Consider the following 24,887-nt stretch of genomic DNA (forward strand, 5'->3'; position numbering starts at 1 on the left):
AGATACGATCGGGAACTAGGGATCGATAGGAAAAGAAGGGCTATATACCCGCGTATTTAACGGTATCGAAGAAAGCGAGCCGGCGTTCGTAGTATTAATAAGGTACCTCGTTAGGTACTTTATATTATTAAACGAATAAATTAACGACGTAACGAAGGTCCGTCGTTAATCGACGAAAATACTCGCTAATTAAGCCCTTATTATTAATCTTTATAAATAACGTCCGACGGCGAAAGAATTAAACGTAACAAGCGAGGGATATAATATAACTTTAAAGGTAGGTAATTTCTTAAAAGTCCTTACTGTAGTAGTGCGGTGGATCTAGGCCACGTAGCCTTTTCGATATGTATTTATATGGGTCGCGTACTCATATTTTCATTAGCTAGACTTAGACCTATAGATATCACGACCTATAGCCATTCACTCCTTTTGCCATGCCTTTCTAGCCATCCTTTATTACCCTTTCCAGCCCTCCTTTCCCAGCTGCCGTTTTTAGCTAGCCGATTAACCGATTATAGCTATTTATAGCTATAATCTTAGGTTAATCGGTACTGGGCCAGTTGTTGGCAGTTAGGTAGCCCTTTTCGTGCCTCTGTTAGCGTGCCCACGCTGCTCTTATTCAGTAGCGACCACCTAGTAGCCCGAGCCTTACCTTAGCCTTAGGAGCGACCTTTTGATCGACCGTTTTGTAGTTAATAGGTTTAGGATACGACGATTAGGAGATTCCCTGTTTTTTAGTTGATTAGGAGCTATTTTCGTGGCTCCAGAGCCGTTTTTCGTGGCTTTCGGATTGAGCCTTTTTAGGCTATAGCCTGAATTTTTAGGTGGCTGGATTAATAGGGAGGGCAAACAACTATAGCGACCATCTTAATAACCTACGCCCTCCCATCAGCTTTTAATTAGCTTACCTAAAAGCTCGTTCGCCGATTAGTAGATCTATCTTATCCTCGTTTCTTAATTATTTTTTTTAAAGGAGCTGTACCCGTTTTTATCTGGTTTCGTCTTCGTTTTTCAAGTGCCTAGATGGCCGTTTTCTTAGTTGACCTGACTCTGTCACCGCCACCACCCCTTTTTACAATACGCGCTTGAAGGCAGTTAGTCCTTTCCGATCGGTCTATTTTAATTGCAAGAGGCTTGCCGATAGCTCCGATTGCCTTTGTTTTATTCCTTCTAGCCAGTTACGGTACCTAGGGAGGTTTCTTCTCCCTAACCGATAGGTGCTACGATGCCCTTAATTACTAAGAAGATACCGATATACCTTATACCTACGCTACGAACCTAATCGGGACCTACCGATTAGCGCGAAGACCTATAAACGTTACCGCGATATACGAATTAAATAGGATATTAAATAAGAAAGCCTAGAAAAAACAGTTACAAGTTACAGTCGAGAACAGTCACAGTATTGCCCAGAGACCCCTCTTGTCGCCCTTACCGATATATAGTTAGTAGGAAGAGCCTAGAGAGCCCTTAGAACTACGTACAGGGGAGGGATCGAGGGTTAAGGGAAGCCCGGTAGATACTGCCGGACGAATATAGGAACGGTTACCAGAAACGAGTTATAAAAACGGGCATTGTATAGGATATATTAGTCAATTTATAGGATTAGGAATTAATTGAAAAGGATCGGCAAAAGATAGCCATGAACGAGAAGGACGGAGATTACGTTACATCGTATAGGATTGTTTCTTTATTTCTCACGGGAGCTACGCTTATTTTACCTACCCGTTATAGTTCTTATTTTCCTAACGGATCCCTATTATTTCTTGATAGCCCTAATAAACCTAGCTCGCTCCTAGTTAATTAGGGTTAATTAGGAATAGGTTGATTAGGTTAGTTATAGTTATAGCTCCGCTAGCCTAGTTCTTGTTATTAGATCTTTCCTATTTCCTATTAATCGTTAATTAAACTAGCTTAGCTCCTAGTTAGTAGCGATTGAATAGGTTCGGGATTGATTAGGTTCAGGTTCAGGATCAGGCACGGTTGCAGTCACCCACCCTACTACCCACTTATTACTGTTGCAATTATCTCCCGTTGTTTTAGGATTAACAAGAGACCTACCTAACTTATCCTGTTAGCCTTTAATTAAACTGGCTAGCTTTTAGTTAATCAGGGTTAATCGGGATTAGGTTAATCAGTGGTTAATTAGGTTCAGTAGGAAACGAGAGCTACCGCACCTATTATTAGGAGTTCAATTACTCCTTACGGATTAATTGAATTAGGGAGGCTATAGTAGTGCGGTAGATCTAGGCCACGTAGCCTTTTCGATATATATTTATATAGGTCGCGTACTTATATTTTCATTAGCTAGACTTAGACCTATAGACATTACGACCTATAGCCATTCATTCCTTTTGCCATGCCTTTCTAGCCATCCTCTATTACCCTTTCCAGCCCTCCTTTCCCAGCTGCCGTTTTCAGCTAGCCGATTAACCGATTATAGCTATTTACAGCTATAATCTTAGGTTAATCGGCACTAGGCCAGTTATTGGTAGTTGGGTAGCCCTTTTCGTGCCTTCGTCAGCGTGCCCACGCTGCTCCTATTCATTACTTATAATCTCCTATACGATATACCGGCCGGCCGCCGGCCTACCTAGAAAATAAAATCGGACGTTACGAATTATCTTATTATTAATTAATATAGCCTTCGATTAATAGATCTTATTAATATTAAGAGCTATATACCTAGCGCTATTAGTTTATTACCCGAATTCCTTCGATACTCCGGAGCTACCGGCCGATAATTACTTTCGGGCTTTAGTCTAACGGGCGGGAGTACGGAGTATACGGTACTTACTAAGGCTTAAGAATTAACCGATTAACGTTCCGGAACTCCTCGGTAAAGAATAACCGGCAAAGGATTCGTTAGGCTATTTATTTATTAGATTTACGGGCGGTGGTATCGACTAAACCCGTTAATACGTTACGGCCTTCTTCTTATTTTCCTTAGCTTTTTTAAACGCCTCGGCGATTTCCTCGTCGGTAATTCCCGTAGCCTTAAGTAACTCGAGTAACTTAAAGACAGACGCCCGGTTTAGTTTAAGGAGTTACTTTTAGATCGTAGGGTTTATTATATATATATATATAAGAGAAAGAAAGATAAGGACGACGAAATTATAAATCTAGAATTAAAAAAATTAAAAAACGAATTAAAACGAAGATAAAGGACCTAGGGAAAGGAAGAAAGGAAATAAATCGGAACCGTAGAATAACGAGAAATAAGAGGGGAGGTCGGACGAAAATAAGAGAATCGAATACGTTACTTAGGTCGTAAGTACCGTACTTAGGAGAGTTTCGATAGTACCTACCTTAGTATACGTTTAATTACGAGTCCGCGAACGTACGCATTTATTATTTTACTAAGAATATATAATATAAAGCTATAAGCTAGCGTATCTTTTATTATAGCTTTATACGTATACGGGGGAACGCGCTTTCTTAAAACGTTAGCCGTAAAGGTATATCTAATTATATCGTTAATACGTTTCCTTTCCTCTCTCTCTTTTTCCTCTTTAGGTATCTTATTTCGAAACCCCTCCCTTTATAATTATTATATTCTTATTAATTTCTAGCCTACCTTTTTTATTATTAATTTAAATTCTTATTTTTACCTTTAATTTATTATCTTTTCTCTTCTTTCTTTTAATTTTTCTTTTTTTTATTACGTCTTTCCCCTGCTCTGCCGGAATCTCTTCCTTCTTTTTCCTTCCCTTCATTTATAGAAACGTACGTCGCGCCGATTTAACCGACTTAATTAAACTCCTATAGGAGATTTATAGTAATAAAGATAACTAAAGTAATATAAAGAAGTATTAACTTAGTACTTTAGATAACTATAATTCGAAGAAAGGCTAGATCGAATTAGGATCCGATATAGCCTAGGCCTTCCGGCTATTCATTAATCGGCCCCGAATTATAAACTAGTAATAATAGGAATAAACGAAGGTAGCCCTAGTTAATTTTTTCGTTTATATCGCCCGTTACGATTACCTTATTAACGAGGATATCCGTACCTTCTATATTATAATAAGCTACGACTTCGAAGATAGAAAGGCGGCTTTCGAAGTAAATCCGTATTAAACGATAAGCTACCGATCGATAGGGTCGTTCGACTTTTTAACCCGCCGATACCTCCTCGATAACCCCGCTTTTATTTTAATCTTTACGATTTATACGGATCTAATAAACCCCGAACGAATTATTACCGATCCCTCGAAGTTCTTTTAAGCTTACTTCGCCGTAGCGCTATATCTTCCTAAGCTTCGAAGACTATATAATTTTAATATAATTAGAAACGGCGCCTTCGATTAGGCGGCGTACGCGCTCGGCTAGTTATAGCGACCCTAAAAAGGCGGTAGCCTCGAACCCGGTATAACCCCCTAATCTACCTATTACGTCGCGTTAATAAACTAATAAAATAGCTTTAGTTACGATTTTTAAAGCGGTATTCTACCGTATCTTATCTTTAAACGACTAATCGAAATCGCGCGTTAAGCCTAAAAAAATAAGGGGCTCGACCTCCTTAATATTATAAGAAAATATACCGAGGTAGTAGAGTAATTTTATAGCGTTTAAGTTTTAAAAAAAGAAATTAATATCGTTAAGCGTTTCCGGTAAGTCGTAAATTACTAGAAGCGAATTAACCTTATTAACGCTATAGCGTCTGTTTAAAGTACGCCGATCGGCGAGCCTCCTAGCCGTAAATCCTCCGTCCGCTCGATCGCGTAAGCAGAGGTCCGCCGTTCTTTTATAGCCTTAGTACCTAATCCTCCTTATTCCTTAATATTAGCGGACGTAAACCTCCGTTACGATAACCTCTTTAAGGTTATAACGCGTTTTCTTCCTTCCTCCGGCCTAGAAAGGATTAAAGCTTTTTAATCGGGAGAGACTTTTATATTATATAAGTAAAGGAAAGATACCTAATTAACCCTCGGAACGCGCCCGTTCCCCTGCTATTCCCCTAACTAGGAAAGCTATAACGAAACTAAGAAGAAGGTAGCCGAAATAAAGAAAGAAAACGCTGATCGGGTTAGATCGGTAAGGATAAACCGGGCTAAGTTAGCCGTAAAGTAATAAAGGGGCCTCCTTATAATATTAAACGAGAAGTTAAAGGCGCGGCCGTAATAATTAAATAATAGCCGGAGGAATAGAGTTTCGCGGTAGTTTTTAATAAAAGATATTATTCGGGACTTACCGTACTATCCTTTTTAATTTAATTATCCCTCGCGGTATAATTAAACTAAGGAAGGTATAATAATACGGTAAAACATATCCTCTTAATATATTACGTAATACGTTACGATAAGCCTTATACCTATATAGAATAACTATACCTCCCGTAAGTACGGGATATATTATACTTATCATTTAATTTATTACCTAGCTAGATTATTATCTTTATTATTTTTACCTTAATTAAAGATTTATTTTTATCATTAGATTCGTCGTTCTCCGATTAATATATCTATTTTAATTATAAGCGCTTAAGTTACTTTGTCGTACCGTTATAACCGAATAAGTAACTTTTACGTTTTACCCCTTTTCTCCTCTTACCTCTTATGCCTTCGGATTAACGACTACTATATCTCTACGACTAAGGGGCATAGCTAAGATACGATAACTACATTAGATTCCTTGCCTTTCGATTAGTATAGCGGTATTAGTTTCATCTATCTTAGACCATCGTACGTACTATAATCTTCGATAGAGTATACTTTCGAATGAACCTATCCGGGTCTCTAGCATCGCGTACGCTCTACTCCTCCTTAATATTCTTATATAGCTTCTATTCTAAGATCTTAATTATCTTTATTTCCAAGGGCTTCCTACCGTTTATACCGTATAAATATCCGACGATTACCGTACTACCTTTATACTAACTATACTTAATAGCGCTAGTAATAATACTAATTAATTCGAAGATTAAAAGGACGGCGTCGATATTCTTTAAGTACTTTAAGATAAAGCGTCGTATTCCCGGAAAAGCCTCTTAGTTATCGTATCTCGATACCGGCCCTTTAATACTAACGTCGTCGAAAAAGGCTTACATTTAATAGAAACTAAATCGTAAGGAATTCGTATAACGGCTTAGAAAAAAACGGTAATTAAGTTCGTCGCGCTTTATAATAGAGTCGTTATACGTAAAAGGCTAATAAGAGTAGCAAACGTAGTTAGGTTATGGCTCGTTTCCGTTAGCGTTACTTAGTCGTACCTAAAGAAAAAGTCGACGACTATAAGGATTAAATATATAGCGAATTCTTAGGCAAAAGAGTCTCTATCTCGGGGTAGGAAGGCGTCGCGAATAATTTAGGCGTTAAGTTTTATCGTAGAGTTAATAAGTCGTAAATTACTATCTTTCTTCTCGACTACGAACTACGTATTTCGATAAGGACCGTAACTTTCTTCTAGGATTCCGTTCTTTAGTCGTATACGTAAGACTTTAATTACTCGTTCCTTAAGAGGTATTAGAATAGGAATACCCTTAACCTACCAGGCGTTATATAATACCGTCTTAATCTTATAATCGGGATAAACCTTAGATCGGATTTTCCCGATTTCTAAGAAATCCTAAGCTAAGGTTATCTCTCTTCGGTATAAGATCTTAATAAGTATATCTTTCTCTAAATCGGTTAGTTCCGTATCTAATAAACCTACTTTAATAACGTTAAGCCTTTCCGTTATTAATCTCATACCTCGGGAATTACTAGCGAATCTTAATATAATATTCTTATAGGGTTTATCGTATTATAATACCTCTAGCGGTTCGTACTTCGACTTAACCTTCCTTAATACCTAATCCTTTTAATTAAGTATTCCTAGTGGTATTTAACTATCTAACGGTACGTTATCTACGGCTAAACTTTACGCGACTTAGGTTTATATATATGTCACGTAGGCATATACCCCTAGTGGGAACCACCAAGCTTACCTAAGCTAGTTAAGTACTACTATATATACCTATAGATCGCTCTATACTCTTTAAGAGCTTTCCTTCTTTTCTAGTTAGTTAATATATACCTTCTTATCCTTATTTCATTACTCCTTTTACGAATAACCTATCTACCCTAGCTTAACTCTCGCTAGCTACGTAATAATTATAAGCCCGGGGTACTTCTAAGGAGCTATTATTACTTAGGTTATTCTAGCGTAAGCAAGTAATATATATTTATTTATCTCTTAGATCTTACGATTATACTCCTTTCTTACTTTCTATACCGGTACTTTACTTTCGTATCTAGCATTAAATAATCGCTTACTTATTTCGCTATAAGGATTAATACGTCCGAATTCTCCTTAGATAAGATTCCTATTAACGTTTACCTACGAGCTTACGATAAGTAACTACGTTAGTTCCTTACGCTTAAGTCGATAGCTACTTAGTTCGGTATCTAGAAAGACGTTAATCTAAATAGAGCTAAGTTTAACGCTACTCGAGTCGTAGTAAGTATTATTAAGGAATATATCGCTTAAAAGAACGAACTCTTTAAAAAGAATTATAAGAAAGCCGTTTACGAATAAGCGTCGATCCTAACCGAAAACTAAAGAAATTAACTACTAAGGCCTAAGGTACGAACTCGAGAGTAATAAACGGTAGCGTATAATAAATTCGTTTCCTAATAAATAACGATTAAGGCTTAAGTTATAGCTACTAATAAGTACTATAAAGTCCTTTATAATTAGATTCTCGTATTTATTTTTATAGGTTTTCTTAAAGTAATTAATATATAGATATAATTCCTAGACCTTAACCCGATTATTTAAAATCTCGTAAAGATCTTCCGTAAGTAAATTACTCCTACCGAAGCCGTTACTAAGACGCTCGTTAGGTAAGAATACCGTAAGGTACTCTAAAAAGTAAAGGTAGGTACTTATAATCCCGAGTAATTCTACGTTATATAATAATACGCCTTCCTTCGCCCTCGCGTTTATTATATTAACGAAATTAAGGGCGTTATAAGAGTAAAAGATTTCCTCAAAGTAATTAAGGCTAAGATCGTAATCGATTAAATTATACGGGTATTAATCGCTTTTACGAAAGCTAATAAATTTAGCGAATAACTAAAGACCCTTAAATAACTAGGTATCGTATTTAATACTCTCGCTACTAAGAATAAGTAAAAAGGTAAATTAAGTTATAGAATTTTCGTAATAACTTACTAAGGACCGACTTTAGGAGCGAAATTAAGTAATAATAGCGGCTAAGGAAAACTAACGAGCTACGAATACCCTTATAAGTCTAGAGGTAAATCATACTCATAAGTAATTCGTTCTTATAGAATTCTATAAAAGTCCGTTACTAATTAAACTATACGTAACCTAAAGCCGATCCCGGCTAATATCATACGAAAGATTAAAGCTAAATACGACTTACCTAAATACGCTAAGCTCCGAAACTAAATTAACCGCTAGGAATAGGACGTTCCCGTAAATAATATACCTAATAATCGCTCCGGGAACGGGAAAGGAAATAACGCTACTACTTAACTAGTTAATATTAGCGTAATAATAATCGACTTACGTATTATATACCTATCTACCTAAACTAAGATCTACTTTATTATAAACTTAATCCGATACCTACTATCGGAAAGTACCGTCTTCGATAACTATAAAGTAATCTACCTTATTAATAATCGTAGTCTTCTAGTAAAGGAGTCGTTCGTTCCTGTTAGAAACGGATAAACGGTCGAAACTAATACTATAAGCTTTCCTATTACTAATACGGGTCGTAAGATTATCGAGAAATATATCTTAAATTAATTTAATAAGCCTACCTTTAATCTAAAGCTTAAGGACGTCGTACTTATTAAAGATTTCTACGCTAATATTATCTCTAAGGTAAAACTTCGTAATATAGGTATTTAGTTTTACGGTTTAGATTATACTTTAAGGAATAAAGCCCTCGAGAAAAGTACCATAATAAGGAAGCTAAAGCGACGCTTTAACCTAGTCTTTTTCGAATTTAAGTAATTCTCTTCTTATTCGTAAGTCCTACCCGTAATACCATTTATAATATCATCGAGTATTCTACGTAACGTAGCGTCGATCGTAGTAGTACCTTATTTCCCGGAGAGAAACGTCTGGTAAAAAAGATCGAGAGATATTATTAAACCGAGAGAAAACTCCGAGGTACTCTAGTACTAACGAGTAAGGCATCTTAATCCTAAGGCGCTTAAAGCCTTTAGTAAAAACGCCCGGAACGTTAAAATTAACGATATACCTATAATTAAATACGAGTATTATAATTAAACGATAGGTAAAAGAATAATCTCGCGCCGTTTATTAATATATCGCTTACTACGTCCTTTTTAAAAAGTATACTAAGATTTATTTAACTATCCGGAAGATTATAACGGGTCTAAATAGCTTATCGTAATTAGGAATAAATTTAACGGAATATTATAGGTTAAGGCCTTAAAGAATAAGTAAGGTTTATTAATAATAAGAACTCTTCGACTCTTTAAAAGATAGGTTCGGAAGTAATTCCGATTCTTAATTTATAAGATACGTTACGATAATAAGCGTTTAATAATAAGTATTAAAGGTATATTCGGATATAAGATCTAGGTAGTAAAAAAGGATATTAATCTCGAACTCCCGTCGGTTAATACTAAGGAGTTAACCGGTAAGAATAAGAAAGCTAGATAAATTATTTTCGTTAAATCGATTAAGATAAGAATTAAAGCAGGGCTACTAAAAAAACTATAGCCGGAAACCGTTAAAGCCGAGGCATATCTAATTAATATTAACCCTAGCTAAGCTTATAATCTTCGTATATCTTACGAGCTTTTAAATACCTAGTTTAAGTAATACTTTAGATAGTATATTCTAAAGGTAATAAAAAAGCTAACGAGCGACCTACGACCGGATTAGAACGGTATTTTTATATACGGATATCGCGCGTATCCCTTAATAAAAAAGCGTACTTAGGATCTTAATAGGAAAGGATTTAAGGTAAACCTACGAATTTATATCGGGTATTTAATAGGATATTATATTAATAACTTATACCGAATTTAGGTTCTTAGGCTAGGTAAAGTAATCCTAACTAGGGATATAATCTTTAACGAAGAAACGTTTTATAGTTAAATAAATAAGTTAAAAGCTTAATAACTCGAACGAAAAGAAATTAATCGAATAAATCTTTCGATACGTATAAATAATAACGTTACTTAATTAATTATCGAAGCATTAAACCTATAGGATTCGTTCGTATTATTTAATCGAAAGCTAAGTAACGAGCTAACTCCCCTTGGGAATAACGAGCCTACCTCGGGTAACTAAGATCTAAATACGACTTAATCTACCGGTCTTAGCTCGAGGGAAGAGTAGCCTTTAGAAAAAGAAGAACTAGAGATAGATTCCGATAATTTAAAATACGAAACGGCTAGGTCTAAAGACGAATAACCGTAAAAGGTAATAAAATTATTCGAATTAATCGAATAAAAGATATAAAAGTAACTCGAAGCGGAAACCTAGGAGAAATTAAACGAAGAAGCGGATATATCCTACGGGCTCCCGAGTTTAAGACTTACTCTAATCGTACCCGCGGAAGCTATGGGAAGTAGGAGTATTCCGATAAGGAGTATAGAGTAAGTAAAGTTAGGTACGGCTATTAATAAAACTACCGAAAGTCCGGAGCGACGAATATACTTTCCCGACGGAATGAATACTCGGGAATAGCCTCTAAAGTAATTAACTAAAGGAATTCGTATTTCTTCCGAAGAAGAGGAGTAATATAACCTATCCCCGTAAATTACTTAACGTAAATAACGCTAGAGAAAGGTTTATCCTCCTACTATCCGTTATAATAAAAGGAAAAGAGAAGAAAGCCCGGAAAGTAATAGAATAATAAGTAGCTTAAGTACTAAAGTCTACGTAATATCGGGTAACCTAACGGTTAAGAGTAACCTCCTAAGAGATCGCTAGCTCGACTTCGTAATAACCTTTTAGCTTAATTAATTAGAAGGGTAGTAAATAAAGAGCTACGATAAATATATTACGTTATACTTAGTTTTCGTAATAGCCGTTAATTAAACGAAAGCCGAGCGATTAAGCGTATCGCTTAATAAGATAAGAATTTACTACGACGATTTACTTAAACCGCTAAAGATATAAAAGGACCTAGATAAGTATTTATTAAGAAAGCGATTTAAAGAAAACGCTAGATCTAAGATTAAGGCCTTCCTACGTATTAAAATATAACGTATTATTAATCGCAAACGGATAAAAATAAAGCTAATTCTATTAATATAGGTCTTCGATTATAAATTCGACGAAGATAATTTCCTTACTACCTATAAGTCGCGCTTAATAACGCGAGGAGATTTATAGCCTAAAGAGTTATTCGAGAGTACTTACGTAGCTACGTTAGTAGCGAAATCGTTCCGTATAATAATAATTATCGTAACTTAATTCGACCTCGAAGTTAATTAGTATAACATTAAAAACGCGTTCCTTAACGCTATAAGACCGAAAAGCGACCTTATATCTATAGAGTTACTAAACGGGTTTAAGGAAGAAGGAAAATACGTCCTCGCTATAAAAGTAATATACGGGTTTAGAGATTTACCCCTACTCTAGTTTAAAAAGATCGAGAATACCTTTAATTACTTAGGACTCTAGAGCTCTTTAAAGGAGCCGTACTTATTCTATATAAAAGAACGAGAAGTCTTCGTAGTAATATACGTAAACGATATATTAGTTATAAATCATAAAAGCTTAGAAGCGATAACATAAAAGATAGCTTAGGGGTTAATGAATACCTACGAAACGAAAGAACTTAAACCGGTAAAGTAGTATTTAGGGATCAGAGTAATACGTAATCGTAAAGTACGAACTATAACCTTAATATACGACGCTTATATCGAGAAGATTATTAAACGCTTTAAACTAGCGGATAATAATTAATTTCTAATAATATTACTACTAATTATAGAACTAATAAAGTATATAAGCGTTACTTCGAAATAATAAATTAAGGAATACTAGGAGAAAGTAGGGTTATTATTTTATAACGTAATTATAATACGCCTAGACGTCGCTTTCGTAGCGTCCTAACTATTCCATTTCCTAGCTAATATAAGACCTTAATACTTTAAAGCGATTAATTAAACGATTAGATACCTATATATTACTCGCTTCTTTAGCATAAGGTATAAGGGTAAGAATAATAACGCTTAAGTACTTTTAATTAATAGTAACGCTTCGTTTATAAACGATTCTAAGTTAAGAAAGTTGTATTAGGAATACGTAATATCCCTATTTAAAGGTCCGATTATATAGAGAGCTGCTCGCTAGTATATAGTATCGACTTCGACGATTAAAGCTAAACTCTTCGTATTAAAATATATAGCTAAGGAAACGATAGCTCTTAAACGTTTCTTTAGGGATATTACCCTAAAGTTAAGAGAACCTTAGAGGATATATAGTAATAACTAATAAACGATAAGACTAATAATAAAAGAGAAAGAAAGGATTAATACTAGGCTACGCTATATAGATATATAGAATATATAGTTACGTTAGGAATATTAAAAGGATACCTTCGAAGTAATTTACCTCCTTATTAATTAAATGTTAGTAAACGGATTTACGAAAGCTCTATTACGTTAATCGTTCGAGTATTTTAAAGTATTACTTAACCTATAGGATACTCGCGGAGAAATCATTACGATAATACTTAAAGAGTCGCCGTAAGTACTAACGGTACGTAAATTCTTCCCTTAATTAATTAATATATAGGTATAAAGTATTATTACTATATAGAAATAGCTCCCCTTATTATTAAATACCGAATTCGTATTACTCTTAGATCTTAATATATAAAGGTTATTTTAAGACGAAAAACTTAGCTATAAGAATCGTAAATAAGGCCGGATTAACGGGATATACGAGTATTAATAAACTCGTTCTAATATTTAATAATCTCTTCGTATAAGTAATTAATTTATCGGTATAATATTTCGTATAGGTATTATTCGAATAAAACGGACGGATAGTTACGAACGACCTTAGATATTACTTCCTTAGAAAATTATTCTTCGTCCTCGGAAGATTCCTTTTCCTTCTCCTTTCCTCTAACGTCTTTTATTTCTATATCTAACTCTTATTCGGGAGCGATAACGGGCGAGGCTACGTTAGGTATTACGGTTAATAAGCCGGCGGAAACGTTACTTACGCCGGCTAAAGTAATAAAGGGGCTAGTAGGTATAAAACTAAGAGCGGGTATAGCGAATACGATCGAAGGCCCGGTAGCGGAAGGGCTTACGCTTAGTTAGGTAAATTAACCAGAGTTAATTACGCTTCGTCGTAACTTTACGGTTTCCGGGACCGCGGGTATTTATTTTCCGTTTTAATAAAGGATTAAAAACTCCTTTATTATCGTAACGAATTTAAGGGCTTATAAGTAACGTTAGTAAATATTAAATAACGCGGAATAAAGCTTATATATCGGCCGAAGCCTCGATACGAGCGATAATAAAATAAGTAACCGGTAGAATTAAAACGTCGGCCCTATATAAAGTTAGCTTTAAACCTCGACGTACGGGGATAAGAATACCTATAAAGGTACGTAGGCGTAACCGGATAAGTAATAATAATAACGGCCGATATTTTAAAAAGAATCGAAATACTTTTTAATCGATTTATTTTAAGCCGTATTACGTATATAACTTAAATAAGGAACTATACGGCGAGCTCCGTACTTTCGACTACGGATAACCGAGGTAATTCTTATAACGGAAGTAATAGGAGTTAAAATAACCGGCGTTACGGAAGTATTAAACGGGACCGCCGGAGCGGCCGGGCTAGAAGGAGTAACGGAAGCGGTAATAATTCCGGAAGCCGAGGAAGCGTTACGGCTTCGTTCTTATCCTCGTCCTCGTTTTACGATATTATTATAAGTCGGAGTAATAATAATAACGGCCGTATAGGTTACGCGAGTAATAACGATATTATTAGAAGACGTAATTTAACGTACGCGAATCTAAGCCCGGGTTTTACGCGTAAGAACTTTACGAGTAATTAATATAGCCGGGCGGTCGCTTTTCTCGACTACTTCCTCGTATAAGAAAGGGAAGTCTTCCTCGGAGGATTATTCGTCGAAGGATTCGTCGGTAAAGAGCTTTATAACTCGGGATACGATATCCTAAGGGACGCGAGTAACGAAGGCCTAGGTACGTTACGCTAAAGAGCTAGGTATAATTATATCGACGTCGCTTTTATCGATAAAAAGATCCTTAAGAGGCTAAGCGATAATTAAAGCCCCGGACCCGGGAGTAAAGGATACCTTTCCGCGGCGAGCGGGGCTACCGGCCGAAGCTTTAGCGCTACCTCTTATACGAATACGGGAGGTAGGCTAAGAACTTACGGCGGAAAGGCCGAATACCTTTTACTTTAACGAGGCTACGGTACCTTAAAACGTTAATATAATCTTTCGAAGCTTTTAAGTATCGGATATATTAAGAGATCGTTAATTACGGTACTATATTATTACTAATAAATAACGAGTAAATAATAAACGGATTATTTTAAATAACCTCTTACTTATTAATATAAAATAATTAACGATCGCTTTATTATCCTAAGATATTCTAATATTAAGAATAATATATTAATTATAAATAATAACCCTTACCGCGATAGGTTAAGCTTTTATTATACGGTTATTTAATAGAAGTATATTACGATTCGTATAATACGCGAGTTACGCTTTACGTAAATTATAAAGGAAGTAAACTTATCTTACGATAATAAATTAATAAAGCTTTATTAATTATATTAGCTTACGATCGCGTAATTAATAGAATTACTTAATTATAGTTAGGTATATATACCTACGACGGATAACCTAGGGAAGAAAGGAAGAAAGAAAGGCATGCTTAATTCGAGAGCGAGAAATCCTAGATATATTTATACTTAACCGCTTTCGTAAGAGAAACGATAGAATCGGTTAATAAGGATAACGCGCGTAAGCGCGAGCGATAATAATAAAGGAAATTAAATCCTAGTATTAATACTAAAGCGATTATTATTATATTATATATATAACTAACTACCGCTTAATTAAAAGCGAGTAATTATACGAGTAATTATAGAAGTAATGATTTTCATTTATAATAAACTATAGAGTATTAAGTAAGGGATACGAAGAGCATATAACTTAGGAGAAAATACTATTAGTAATAAACCGGAATATATACGGATAAAGGGATATAAGGGAGCCCGAAATAGGGTACCTAGTAATCGATTAACCTTAACGAGGCATAGCGAGACTAAAGAATAACCCCCTTAGGCTATTATCGCGAGTAAAGGACTATAGTTAACCTTACTATCGTAAGATTAACTAAGGGATATATTACGTAAGTATATACCCCTCGTAGGAACTACCTAGCTTACCTAAGTTAGTTAAGTATTACTATATATACCTATAGATTACTCCATACTCTTTAATAGCTCTCCTTCTTTTCTAGTTAGTTAATATATACCTTCTTATTCGCATTCCATTACTCCCTTTACGCGCAACCTATTAACCCAAACGTAGCTCTCGCTAGCTACGTAACACTTTAATATAGTTAGAAACGGCGCCTTCGATTAAGCGGCGTACGCGCTCGGTTAATTACGACAAGCCTAGGAAGACGGTAGCCTCGAGCTCGATATAACCCCTTAGTTTATTTACTACGTCGCGTTAATAAATTAATAAGATAGTTATAGTTACAGTTTTTAGAGCGGTATTTTATTATATTTTATCTTTAAACAACCTATCGAAGTTGTTCGCTAAGCCTAAGAAAATAAGAAGCTTAATTCCTTTAATATAATAAGGACGTACGTCGAAGTAGTAAAGTAATTTTATAGCGTTTAGGTTCTAAAGGAAAGGGTTAGTATCGTTAAGCGTTTCCGGTAAGCCGTAAATTATTAAAAGTAAATCGACCTTATTAACGCTATAATATTAGCTTAGAATACGCCGATCGACGAGCTCTTTAGCTATAAATCCTTCGTTTAGTTTATTACATACGTTAAGGTTCGGCGTTGCTTTATAATCTCGGTACTTAATTCCTCTTATACTTTCGTACTAGTAAATATAAACCTCCGCTACGATAACCTCGTTAAGGTTACGACCTGCTTCCTTCCTTTCCCCGGCCTAATAAGGATTAGAGCTTTCTAATCCGGGAAGACCTTTACGCCGTATAGGTAGAGGGGAAATATCTAATTAATCCTCGGGACGCGCCCGTTTCCCTATTATTTCCCTAATTAGGAGGGATAAGCCGAAATTAAGAAGAAGGTAGCCGAAATAAAGAAAGAATACGCCGATCAGGTTAGATTAGTAAAAATAAACTGGACTAAGTTAGCCGTAAAGTAATAAAGAGGTCCTCTTATTATATTAAACGATAAGTTAAAGGTTCGGCCTTAATAATTAGATAATAATTAATAAAATAAAGTTTTACGATAGTTTTTAAAGAAAGATATTAATCGGAATATACTATACTATCCTTTTTAGTTTAATCATTTCTTACGATATAATTAAACTAAATAGGCTATAGTAATACGGTAAGACATATCCTCTTAATATATTACGTAATACGTTACGATAGGCCTTATGCTTATATAGAGTAACTATAACTCTCGTAAGTACGGGCTATGCCATATCATATTTATTATCGAATTTACTACCTAGCTAAATTATTATCTTTATTATTTTTACCTTAATTAAAGATTCGTTTTTATTATTAGATTCGTCGTTCTCTGATTAATATATTTATTTTAGTTATAAGCGCTTAAGTTACTTCGTTATACCGCTATAATCGAATAGGTAACTTTTACGTTTTACCTCTTTTCTTTCCTTATCTCTTATACCTTCGGGCTAGTAACTATTATATCTCTACGACCAAGGGATACGGCTAAGATATAATAACTACATTAGATTCCTCGTTTCTCGATTAATATAGTAATACTAGTTTCATCCGTCTTAGACTATCGTACGAGCTATAGTCTTCGATAGAGTATACTTTCAAGTAAACCTATCCGAGACTCTAGCATCGCGTACGCTCTGTAACTCCTTATTATAAGTATAGCTTATAAGGTATACTTTTCTTTCTTTTGTCTTCGTTTAGCTTTAAATCGTTAATATACAGCTTTTACTTAGAGAATAGATCTTAAAACCGTAACACTAAAAATTTATTTCTTTAATTATTAAAATACTTACTATATCTAAAGGATTAATAAGTAAGGATTGTAAAGCCTACTCAAAATCTACTTCAAGAAGACATTATTATATACTAAGCTTTAGAAGGCAACTTGCGTGTACAAAACAAAGCGGGGATCGTAGTAAGAGGGTAGGACATCGACCCTATCTCTACGGGCCGTTAGCCATAGCGCTTATCAAAGTATGCCGGTTAGAAGTAAATCTGAAAACTGGCTGACGTAACGGAACGGCACCCATGTATCTAAGGCGGCCAGACAGCAGAGTTTTTACCAACATCCCCAGGCAGCGCTGATACGGATGCCACTACCATACTGGTACACAAAACATATAAGACGTGCTAACCGTCCCCCACCTTTTACCATATTTTGCATCGCGCTTCCCAGTCGACCTGTTTCTTCTACTGTCTCTTCTTCCATGCCTCTTGCCTGCTATTCACTCTTCGGTCGGCTTGCCTACCGTACAAGCATCAGAATGGCATCCACCATAGTGGGCAAATCTGGTCGCGTGTATGTTCAAGGCGAGGTGCTCCAGCGTAATCGCGGCGAAAAGTTCAGCATCTTCAAAGCCGAGTACGTCTCAAACTCCATCCCTTCATCTCACAGGTCCGCCATGTCTCTGACCGATCTTTCTCAGGTCCGGGAATGAGTCTTTTGTCTTGAAGCGCGTACAGAGGCCATTCTACGATATGTCCCTACGACTCGCAGCCGAATTTGCAGGCACCCGTCGGCTTCGAATGCACATCGACTGCAACGAAGAAGAAGGCATTCTAGTCTATCCATATTTCAGATGCACCCTACTTGCCTTGATTAAGGAAGATCCGGACTTTCCTCCGCCGGAACGACAGAAAATCCTGCGATGTGTAGGAGAAGCAATACAAGAACTTCATAGCAAAGACTGGATCCACATCGGTACACTCTCCGCAATCGAGAAATTGTCATGCAATCCCTCTAGGTAACTAATCAATCTATCTTGGCAGATGTGAAACCTGATAACATTTTGGTCAATTGGACTTGCGATCGAGAGGGTAACAAAACAGTCACCGACGCGGCCCTAGGCGATTTTGATATCGCTTTCAAGCTGGAACCTGGACTGCTACTTCGGACCCGTTATGCAGTAGGGAATGTCATGTGGCGAAGCCCAGAAGGACAGACCGGAAGGGGTGTGACAAAGGCGTCAGACATATTCTCGTTTGGACTAGTGGTAAGTGAGCCATGTTCAAGCTCAAGAATTCACGCTAAGCTCTGTTTACAGTGCATATATGCTCTTGGGGGTGGGGAGTTGCTGCTCTTGAACGATTACCAGGAGCTAGCAAAGACTGGTATACCGCCGGAACAAGAGATTCTGACTCGACACTTTTGCTATTTTGGGCTAGTTCCCGAAGGGCTCCTCAAGCAAGTCGACAGTGAGGATTGGTGTGACGCTCTGAAGGGAGCGTCAACAATAGCTGAGGAGGAACTGAAGGAACGGCCTGAACTAAGATTCGAGTGGTGGGGGAAGGGCCTTGGTCCTGAGGCAGTGAACATGATATCTGGAATGACAAATCCAGATCCGGCGGCTAGAATAACGATAGAGCAAGTCTTGGCGCATCGATGGTGGCAGGAGACTAGTTAAATAGCTATTGGAGGTGGATGTAAGGGCGGAAGTGATGAGAAGCCGAGAACCCATGCCCCCAAGTCGGTATGCTATCCGTCGTCGTCGCTGTTGTGTCCGAGGTTGAAACTGGTTTCGTGAGCCATCCACCATTCGTTGTAGACTTCTGACGAGTCGTAGTCGCCTTCCAAAGGTGGAACAACCGACCAATTAGTATCAAAAGTCGAAAGGATGTCGTGGATATCTTCAAGTGCCGGTGCAGTCGAAGCGATGGCTGAATCGCTGCTAGGCAGGAGATTTGCAGCGAGATTTGTGTGCGCCGCTTGCCCCGCATTGCTATTTGAAGTTCTTGAGATCTGGGAGATTGTATATGTCGGGTTAGAGACTGTCAAAAGTTAGTTAGACCAAAAATAAGCTTCCTAGAACCGACAGACCAGCACCGTTCGTAACTTCGTCACCGCTGGAGTCCGGTATTGGCCTCGCGGATGGCATCAACGTTTCCTTGCCCAAGTTGACCTGGCAAGGCTCTGCGGGAAACGAGATGTCGACTTCATCGCCACTACTCGAGCTTTCTGAAGTTTCCGGCTGACTTCGACGAGCTTGTTTGCGCGGTGCGTCCAACGCTTCATTTAAAGCCATTGTCAAACGCATGCCCATCTCTGCTTTCTTATTCTCAAAGAATTCGAGTCGACGCCTTTCGTCTTCCTTAATCAGACGGTTTTTACCGAACTTGCTCAGCCCAGGCCGTTCTTCGTTGGCCACACGGGTTGTACCAAACTTCCTTTTGCACGATTTTTCCCAATGTGCAGAAAGCGCTCCCAAGTTCTCTTGCGGTTTGAGACAGCGTGGGCATCGAAGGCACTCGTCCTCAGAGTCCGGATAGTCTAAATTCGACAGCCATTAGTCATGTCAAATCGTCCGGGAGCTATCACTTACGGATAAAGAAATGCCGTAGTAGGTTGAACTTGGACGGGTATTTCTTCTTGTGTTCACATCGTGGAAATGGGCAGACGTAATCAACCTCATTCCCTGACTGTCGATTAACCTCTTCGTCCTCTGTCGTTGATGGTTTTCGTTTCCTCTTCTTCGAAAAGCTCGAGGGCGCCGGCGTTTTTTCGGTCAAATAAGAAGAGACGAGATGCTCTACAAGCTTTTTCGCGTCGCTGCAGGGCGCAAAGCAGTTAGGACAATCCCAGGTTGACATTTGTGTGTGTGTGTGTGTCCTATAGGGTCGGCATCTTGTGAGAGAAAATGATCAAGAAGTATAGAGAGAAGGAGAGGTCTTTCAGTCGGACCCTCGACATCACCCATCATTTAACCCTGAACGGCGACCTGGTCAGCGACATGTCATGTGCGCTCTCATCGAGAACCATCCCGGCTTTCCATTGCATCGCCTGGACTGTTGGTTTCAGGGTCAACCTGCTGGCGCTATTGCGGCCAGACAGCCAACGGCCATGGTCTTCTCCTATCGCGATAGCCTCGTCTAGTTACGTCTCGTCTCCAAAGTAACCGTACATATCTTTCGTTCGTACCGCCCGCCTTGTCGGCCACCGCCCGGTTAGCCCGCGGGGCGTTGGTGGAACGGCCGCCCATGGCGCAGCGGGTACTTGGATGGCAGGACGTGCTGAGCTGTGAGCAAGCTTATGGGAATACTTCAGATTCTTTACCTAACTTGATTAGCCCCATGAGAAGACTAGTCATGATCACCCAAAATTGTCCCGGCCATTGTTTCATGCAGAGCCCGCGTCGGGGGTCCGTCTGCTGGCGATAACTTCCTCATTGCCTCATCCTGTTGGCTAAGGTGCGAGGCATTTGCGCACCGCCTCTTCGTCACGCTATTCCTGCCTCCATGGGCTAAGTCTCGGAGCCTCATGGGTGGGCCCTGCTAAGTGCCTTGCTTACCTTGTCACCTGAGCTTCTTTAGGCAGACATCGGCCCGGGGTTGACTGCTTAGAACGTAGGGTAGTTCAACATCACCGCGTGAAGAGTAGTTGTGCTAGGTGAGAGACCAACGAGCCAACGAGTATCATTTCTCCCAATCCGAAAACTCTTCTTTCGTCTTTTCTTCGGGTTGGAGTTTCACTAAGCACCCCACCACAGTCACGCCAAGTCACCGTATATCAACCTCTAGCGTCTACTCCCCATCCTCCCGAACTTCAGGTGTCATGTACCATTTCGTTCTAGTAATTAGGGTTATTAGGGTTCTCCGCCTTTACGGCAACGATTTTACAAGCGTAATGCACGCCAGTATGGGCACATATCAACAACTTTATACACTTCACCTTAACCCCCTCTTCCAGGCAGTCTAAGCTTTGTAATTTAGATCACCTTATCTTTTTTAGGCTCAAGTAAGGTTAGCAACCGAGCATTATAGGGGCTCAAGGTGATCGTTACCTAATGCCGACTTGTAGGTGGTTGTCAACCCCTCCTACATAGTCCCTTCAATCATCCAATCATACCTAGTTAAGCTGGCCCACAGACGCCGGCCTCTCCTCGGTAAGTGCCGCTTCACTCACTTCAGCCATGCGTTCTTCCTGGTGTCAGGCGAACCTCGGCGTCACGTATCTTAAAGAGCCCCTGGCGTTAGACACGGCGGTTACAATCGCGGTACAGGGCGGGACTGAGCACCACGACGCATTACCAACGGGTCTTCGATATCCAAGGACGCCCTAACTCCTCCTCTTCCCCTTCTTCGGTAGTAAAATGGACGATCTCATAAAACTACGCGTCACAATTTCCCGGTATATCGTGAAGAAAAAGCTCTCCAGTTTCTTTATTAAAATCGAATAGTATTAATCGTTTCTCTAAAAGTAATTATTAAGGATCGCATCGTTATAGTTACGCCTACCGAAACCAGCGAGATACGGTAGGCTCCTAGGCTGTTGTTGGTCTACTCCGATTCTCAGGAATGGCTTTGCTGGGTTGTTAGGGCTCACGCATCCTCGGTCGCGATTAGCGGGATCTTGAAGGATCTTCGTAGCGTACCTATATTTGTTCTCGGGGATGAGACGGAAAACCGCCCTAGGAGGGTCCACCTCTGGGATGCGTATTTAACGAGTAAAAGAAGCTCGAACTAGCTGATCAAGAGGCGCTCTAGTGTATCTACACATATGCGGGTTGGAGAGGGAGAAGGGAATGGGGGGGATCTGATTGGGGAAGCCTCAGCGCTAAGAAAGGATTGGGCGAGACGAGGTCGGTGGACAAAAGTCGGGTCCGCGCACCAGGTTCTGACTGGCGGAGTGGGTGGCCCAGTCAGAAACCGGAAGCTCGATAGCAACACATGTCTTATGAGCAGAGGCAGAACCAACAAGATGCAGGGTTGTAACCAATGAGATAGACTTCACGAACCAACAGGACAAGCAGGGCGTCGAAGGATACTGAGTGATCCAAGAGGCGCTCTGTATTTTGTTGGCTCCTATTTTTGCTAGATTTTGCGAGCTAGATATAGTAGGTACTTGGAAAAAAATTTTTTTGCGGCGGGAGCCAGGGAGGCTATAGGCTGCTGGAACCTGTCGCAGTGATGTTGGCCAGTTTGCGGCTAGGAAACTGACGCTCTTGCGGCACGTGCGAAGTATGCACCACGTCGGCAAGGTCCGCGACAGTACGGGTTCGTATCATATCGCTAGGGCTGGGAGCGGGAGGAGAGGTGCTTTTTGCCCAAGCCAAGTTGTTACCTACGATGTCCCGCCAGCCGACCTGGCAGCATTGGGAAAGGGTTCTCTCCGAGCCTTTGAGATAACTCACAGACGCAGATGGCAAGATCCGCCAGGAATTCGTTAGCGCCACAAGTACACTCTGCTCTCCCCGGGTGAACTCTGCTCCTGATATCTAAATACCACAGGCTAGCGCCGAGAACCAGACACAGGCTACCGTAGGTACCACTCTCGGTTATCAGTGCATTAGGTAGAGCAGATGGCCTTACGTACCCACGTATACATACCTCGGTATGTACCTATATTCGGCAACATGTTCCCCGTCAGGCCCACAGTAGCTTACTAAACGCACCCAGGTACTAAGGACGTAGGTAGGTACCTAGGTACCATAAGTATACCATCGTGGCTGCACTGACCCGAGAAGAGGAGCCGGCCGTCGTCGGAACGCGCCCGAGCTTATGGCGCGTTTGTGGGAAGGACCACTCTGAATCGGGCAGATCAATGACGTCGGAATGATCGAAGACGGTAGTAACGCCCGCCCCAACCCGATCACCTACCTGTACGTAGGTACCTGTCGAGGCAGATCAATGTACTGGCCTACCTCTTACCTCCTACCAGGAACCCCGAGGATGTACCAGGCACCTGATAGACAGGTACATGCCGCTACCTGATATCGGCTTATAAGAGTGGTAAAGGTCCATCCAGCGTCGGCCACCCGCAACCTCGAATCCTTCCCTGTCTCCGTCCTCGAAGCCTTCCAGCATTCCCTCCCAGAGGTGGCGACATGTTCGCTATGACTACAACGAGATCTGGTGCCACGAGCGAGCCCGGCTCAACGAAGGGCGAGCGCGCAGGCTCTAAGCGCCAGCTGCACACGAAATCGCCGCCGGCGCCCAAGCGCGTCAAGAAGGACGACGACGACGAACAGCAGGTCGTCGAGGATACCCTTCCAAGGTGTGTCTTGTTGCTACCCTATATTGAAGAGGGTAGACTGGACGCTGATGTACCTCTCTCCAGTCCTACCGAAGCCTACGGCGATGGCAAGGCCCACATTCTAGCGAATGACCGCAAGGGAAAGACGCCTATCAAGAGTGAGGATGATAAGGACGAAGTGAAGTCCGGCGCCCAAAGCGACGAGAAAATGCGCGTCGAAAAAGCAGGGGCGGGAGACGGCGCTACTTCGTCGAACGTACTAGAGAAGGGCATCATCTACTTCTTCATTCGTGGTCGCGTAGGCATTGACGAACCCAGCGGCGTGGAGGACATTGCTCGCAGTTACATCGTCCTCCGACCATTGGCACAGGACGCCAAACTAGGCGAAGGTGCAATCGCCGACGCTGGCAACAACCGTCTCATCGCCGTTCCCAAGAAGGTGTTTCCCCGCAGTGGCCGGGAAAGATGGATCGCATTCGTTGCAAAGGCAAATATCTCTCTCGAAACACTGAAGGACGAGTTCATGGCTGGCTCGGAGTATTCCACCAAGACGGTCGGTCTTCGACACAGACCCGCTGCTACCCCAGTAGCGGAGGGTATCTATGCGATCACGACTACCGGCCGCGAAAGCCATCTTGCCTACGTCATCACGTTGCCATCCGATCTTGGCGAGGTTCAGACAGACCTAGGCCTTCGGGAGAAGGGGTCCTTCATCATCAGCACTAGAAATCCAGCGTACGACCCCCCGCAGGGGCTCGCATTACCGCGAGGTCCTGACTATCCGAAGGAGTAAGTATTACCTACCTAAGCCCTCCCACCTATTGTGGGGATGAGGTTCGCGGTCTGGTGCGCCATATGGGATCGTGAGTGATGTATGCCAGGTTGAGACATTGCCGCTAACAGGGTTACCGCTGAAGAGTCCAGGATGAATTCAGGGCCCTCCGGTGGATATCTACCCAGCCCAAACATCTTGATTTCCCCAACACCCAGTTTCTGCTAATTGGCCAATTAGGTGGCATCCGCAAAGCAGCGGAGCCCCAGAAGGAGGAGGAGGGACATGAACAACTCCTGGAGGTGTTAGTAGAGTTAGAAGACGAGGATATGCATAGGATGGAAGCTCTCCAGGGGGACAATTCGACAGCGATCTTCGAAGATCTCCAAGCACAAGCCGAAGACTACCCCAGACTTCGGACAACATTCCACAAAGGTGAAATCGAATCAGAAGACCACGGCGAAAGGGCGTAAAATCGACAGGGATGGTAAGAAAAGTTTTTGACGAGCAGCAACTCAAGTTTTGCTTCGATGAGGCAATTGGGCGTAGACTCTTTCGGCAAGGCAAAACTCCTGGATCAAGAAATCGACCACAAGTCTCGAGAAACCCAAATTTTAGTGTTTTTATCAGATCTTGCCTGTCATCAGGGAGCAGGAGCAGAAAAAGAGGAAGTGCATGGGTCATGGGTTGACGACTCAGCCTTATGAATGGGAATGCAAGGTTGAATTAAATAGCT

General features: G+C 40.1%; 3 protein-coding genes across 3 annotated transcripts; 2 read left to right on the forward strand and 1 right to left on the reverse strand.

The window, feature by feature from the left end:
• Positions 1-17,617: 17,617 nt before the first annotated feature.
• Positions 17,618-18,814, forward strand: GGS23DRAFT_607045 (kinase-like domain-containing protein; the record flags this gene model as incomplete). Its single annotated transcript, XM_051519986.1, has 4 exons — positions 17,618-17,772; positions 17,837-18,111; positions 18,180-18,403; positions 18,455-18,814. The coding sequence occupies 4 exons, from the start codon at positions 17,618-17,620 to the stop codon at positions 18,812-18,814; spliced, it is 1,014 nt and encodes a 337-aa protein (XP_051368744.1).
• A 255-nt stretch (positions 18,815-19,069) lies between these two features.
• On the reverse strand, positions 19,070-20,226 carry GGS23DRAFT_245528 (uncharacterized protein). Its single transcript, XM_051512211.1, has 3 exons — positions 20,089-20,226; positions 19,730-20,016; positions 19,070-19,677 (listed from the first exon to the last, which is right to left on the reverse strand). Exons 2-3 carry the CDS (start codon positions 19,995-19,997, stop codon positions 19,193-19,195), a joined length of 753 nt encoding a protein of 250 aa, XP_051368745.1. The 5' UTR covers positions 19,998-20,016; positions 20,089-20,226; the 3' UTR covers positions 19,070-19,192.
• Positions 20,227-23,239: 3,013 nt separating this feature from the next.
• On the forward strand, positions 23,240-24,624 carry GGS23DRAFT_599697 (uncharacterized protein; the record flags this gene model as incomplete). Its single annotated transcript, XM_051518960.1, has 3 exons — positions 23,240-23,400; positions 23,464-24,168; positions 24,297-24,624. 3 exons carry the CDS (start codon positions 23,240-23,242, stop codon positions 24,622-24,624), a joined length of 1,194 nt encoding a protein of 397 aa, XP_051368746.1.
• Between the last annotated feature and the right edge of the window lie 263 nt (positions 24,625-24,887).

This window comes from Durotheca rogersii, assembly GCF_024521655.1.
Source record: "Durotheca rogersii strain YMJ 92031201 chromosome Unknown GGS23scaffold_26, whole genome shotgun sequence".
Lineage (NCBI taxonomy): Eukaryota > Fungi > Ascomycota > Sordariomycetes > Xylariales > Xylariaceae > Durotheca > Durotheca rogersii.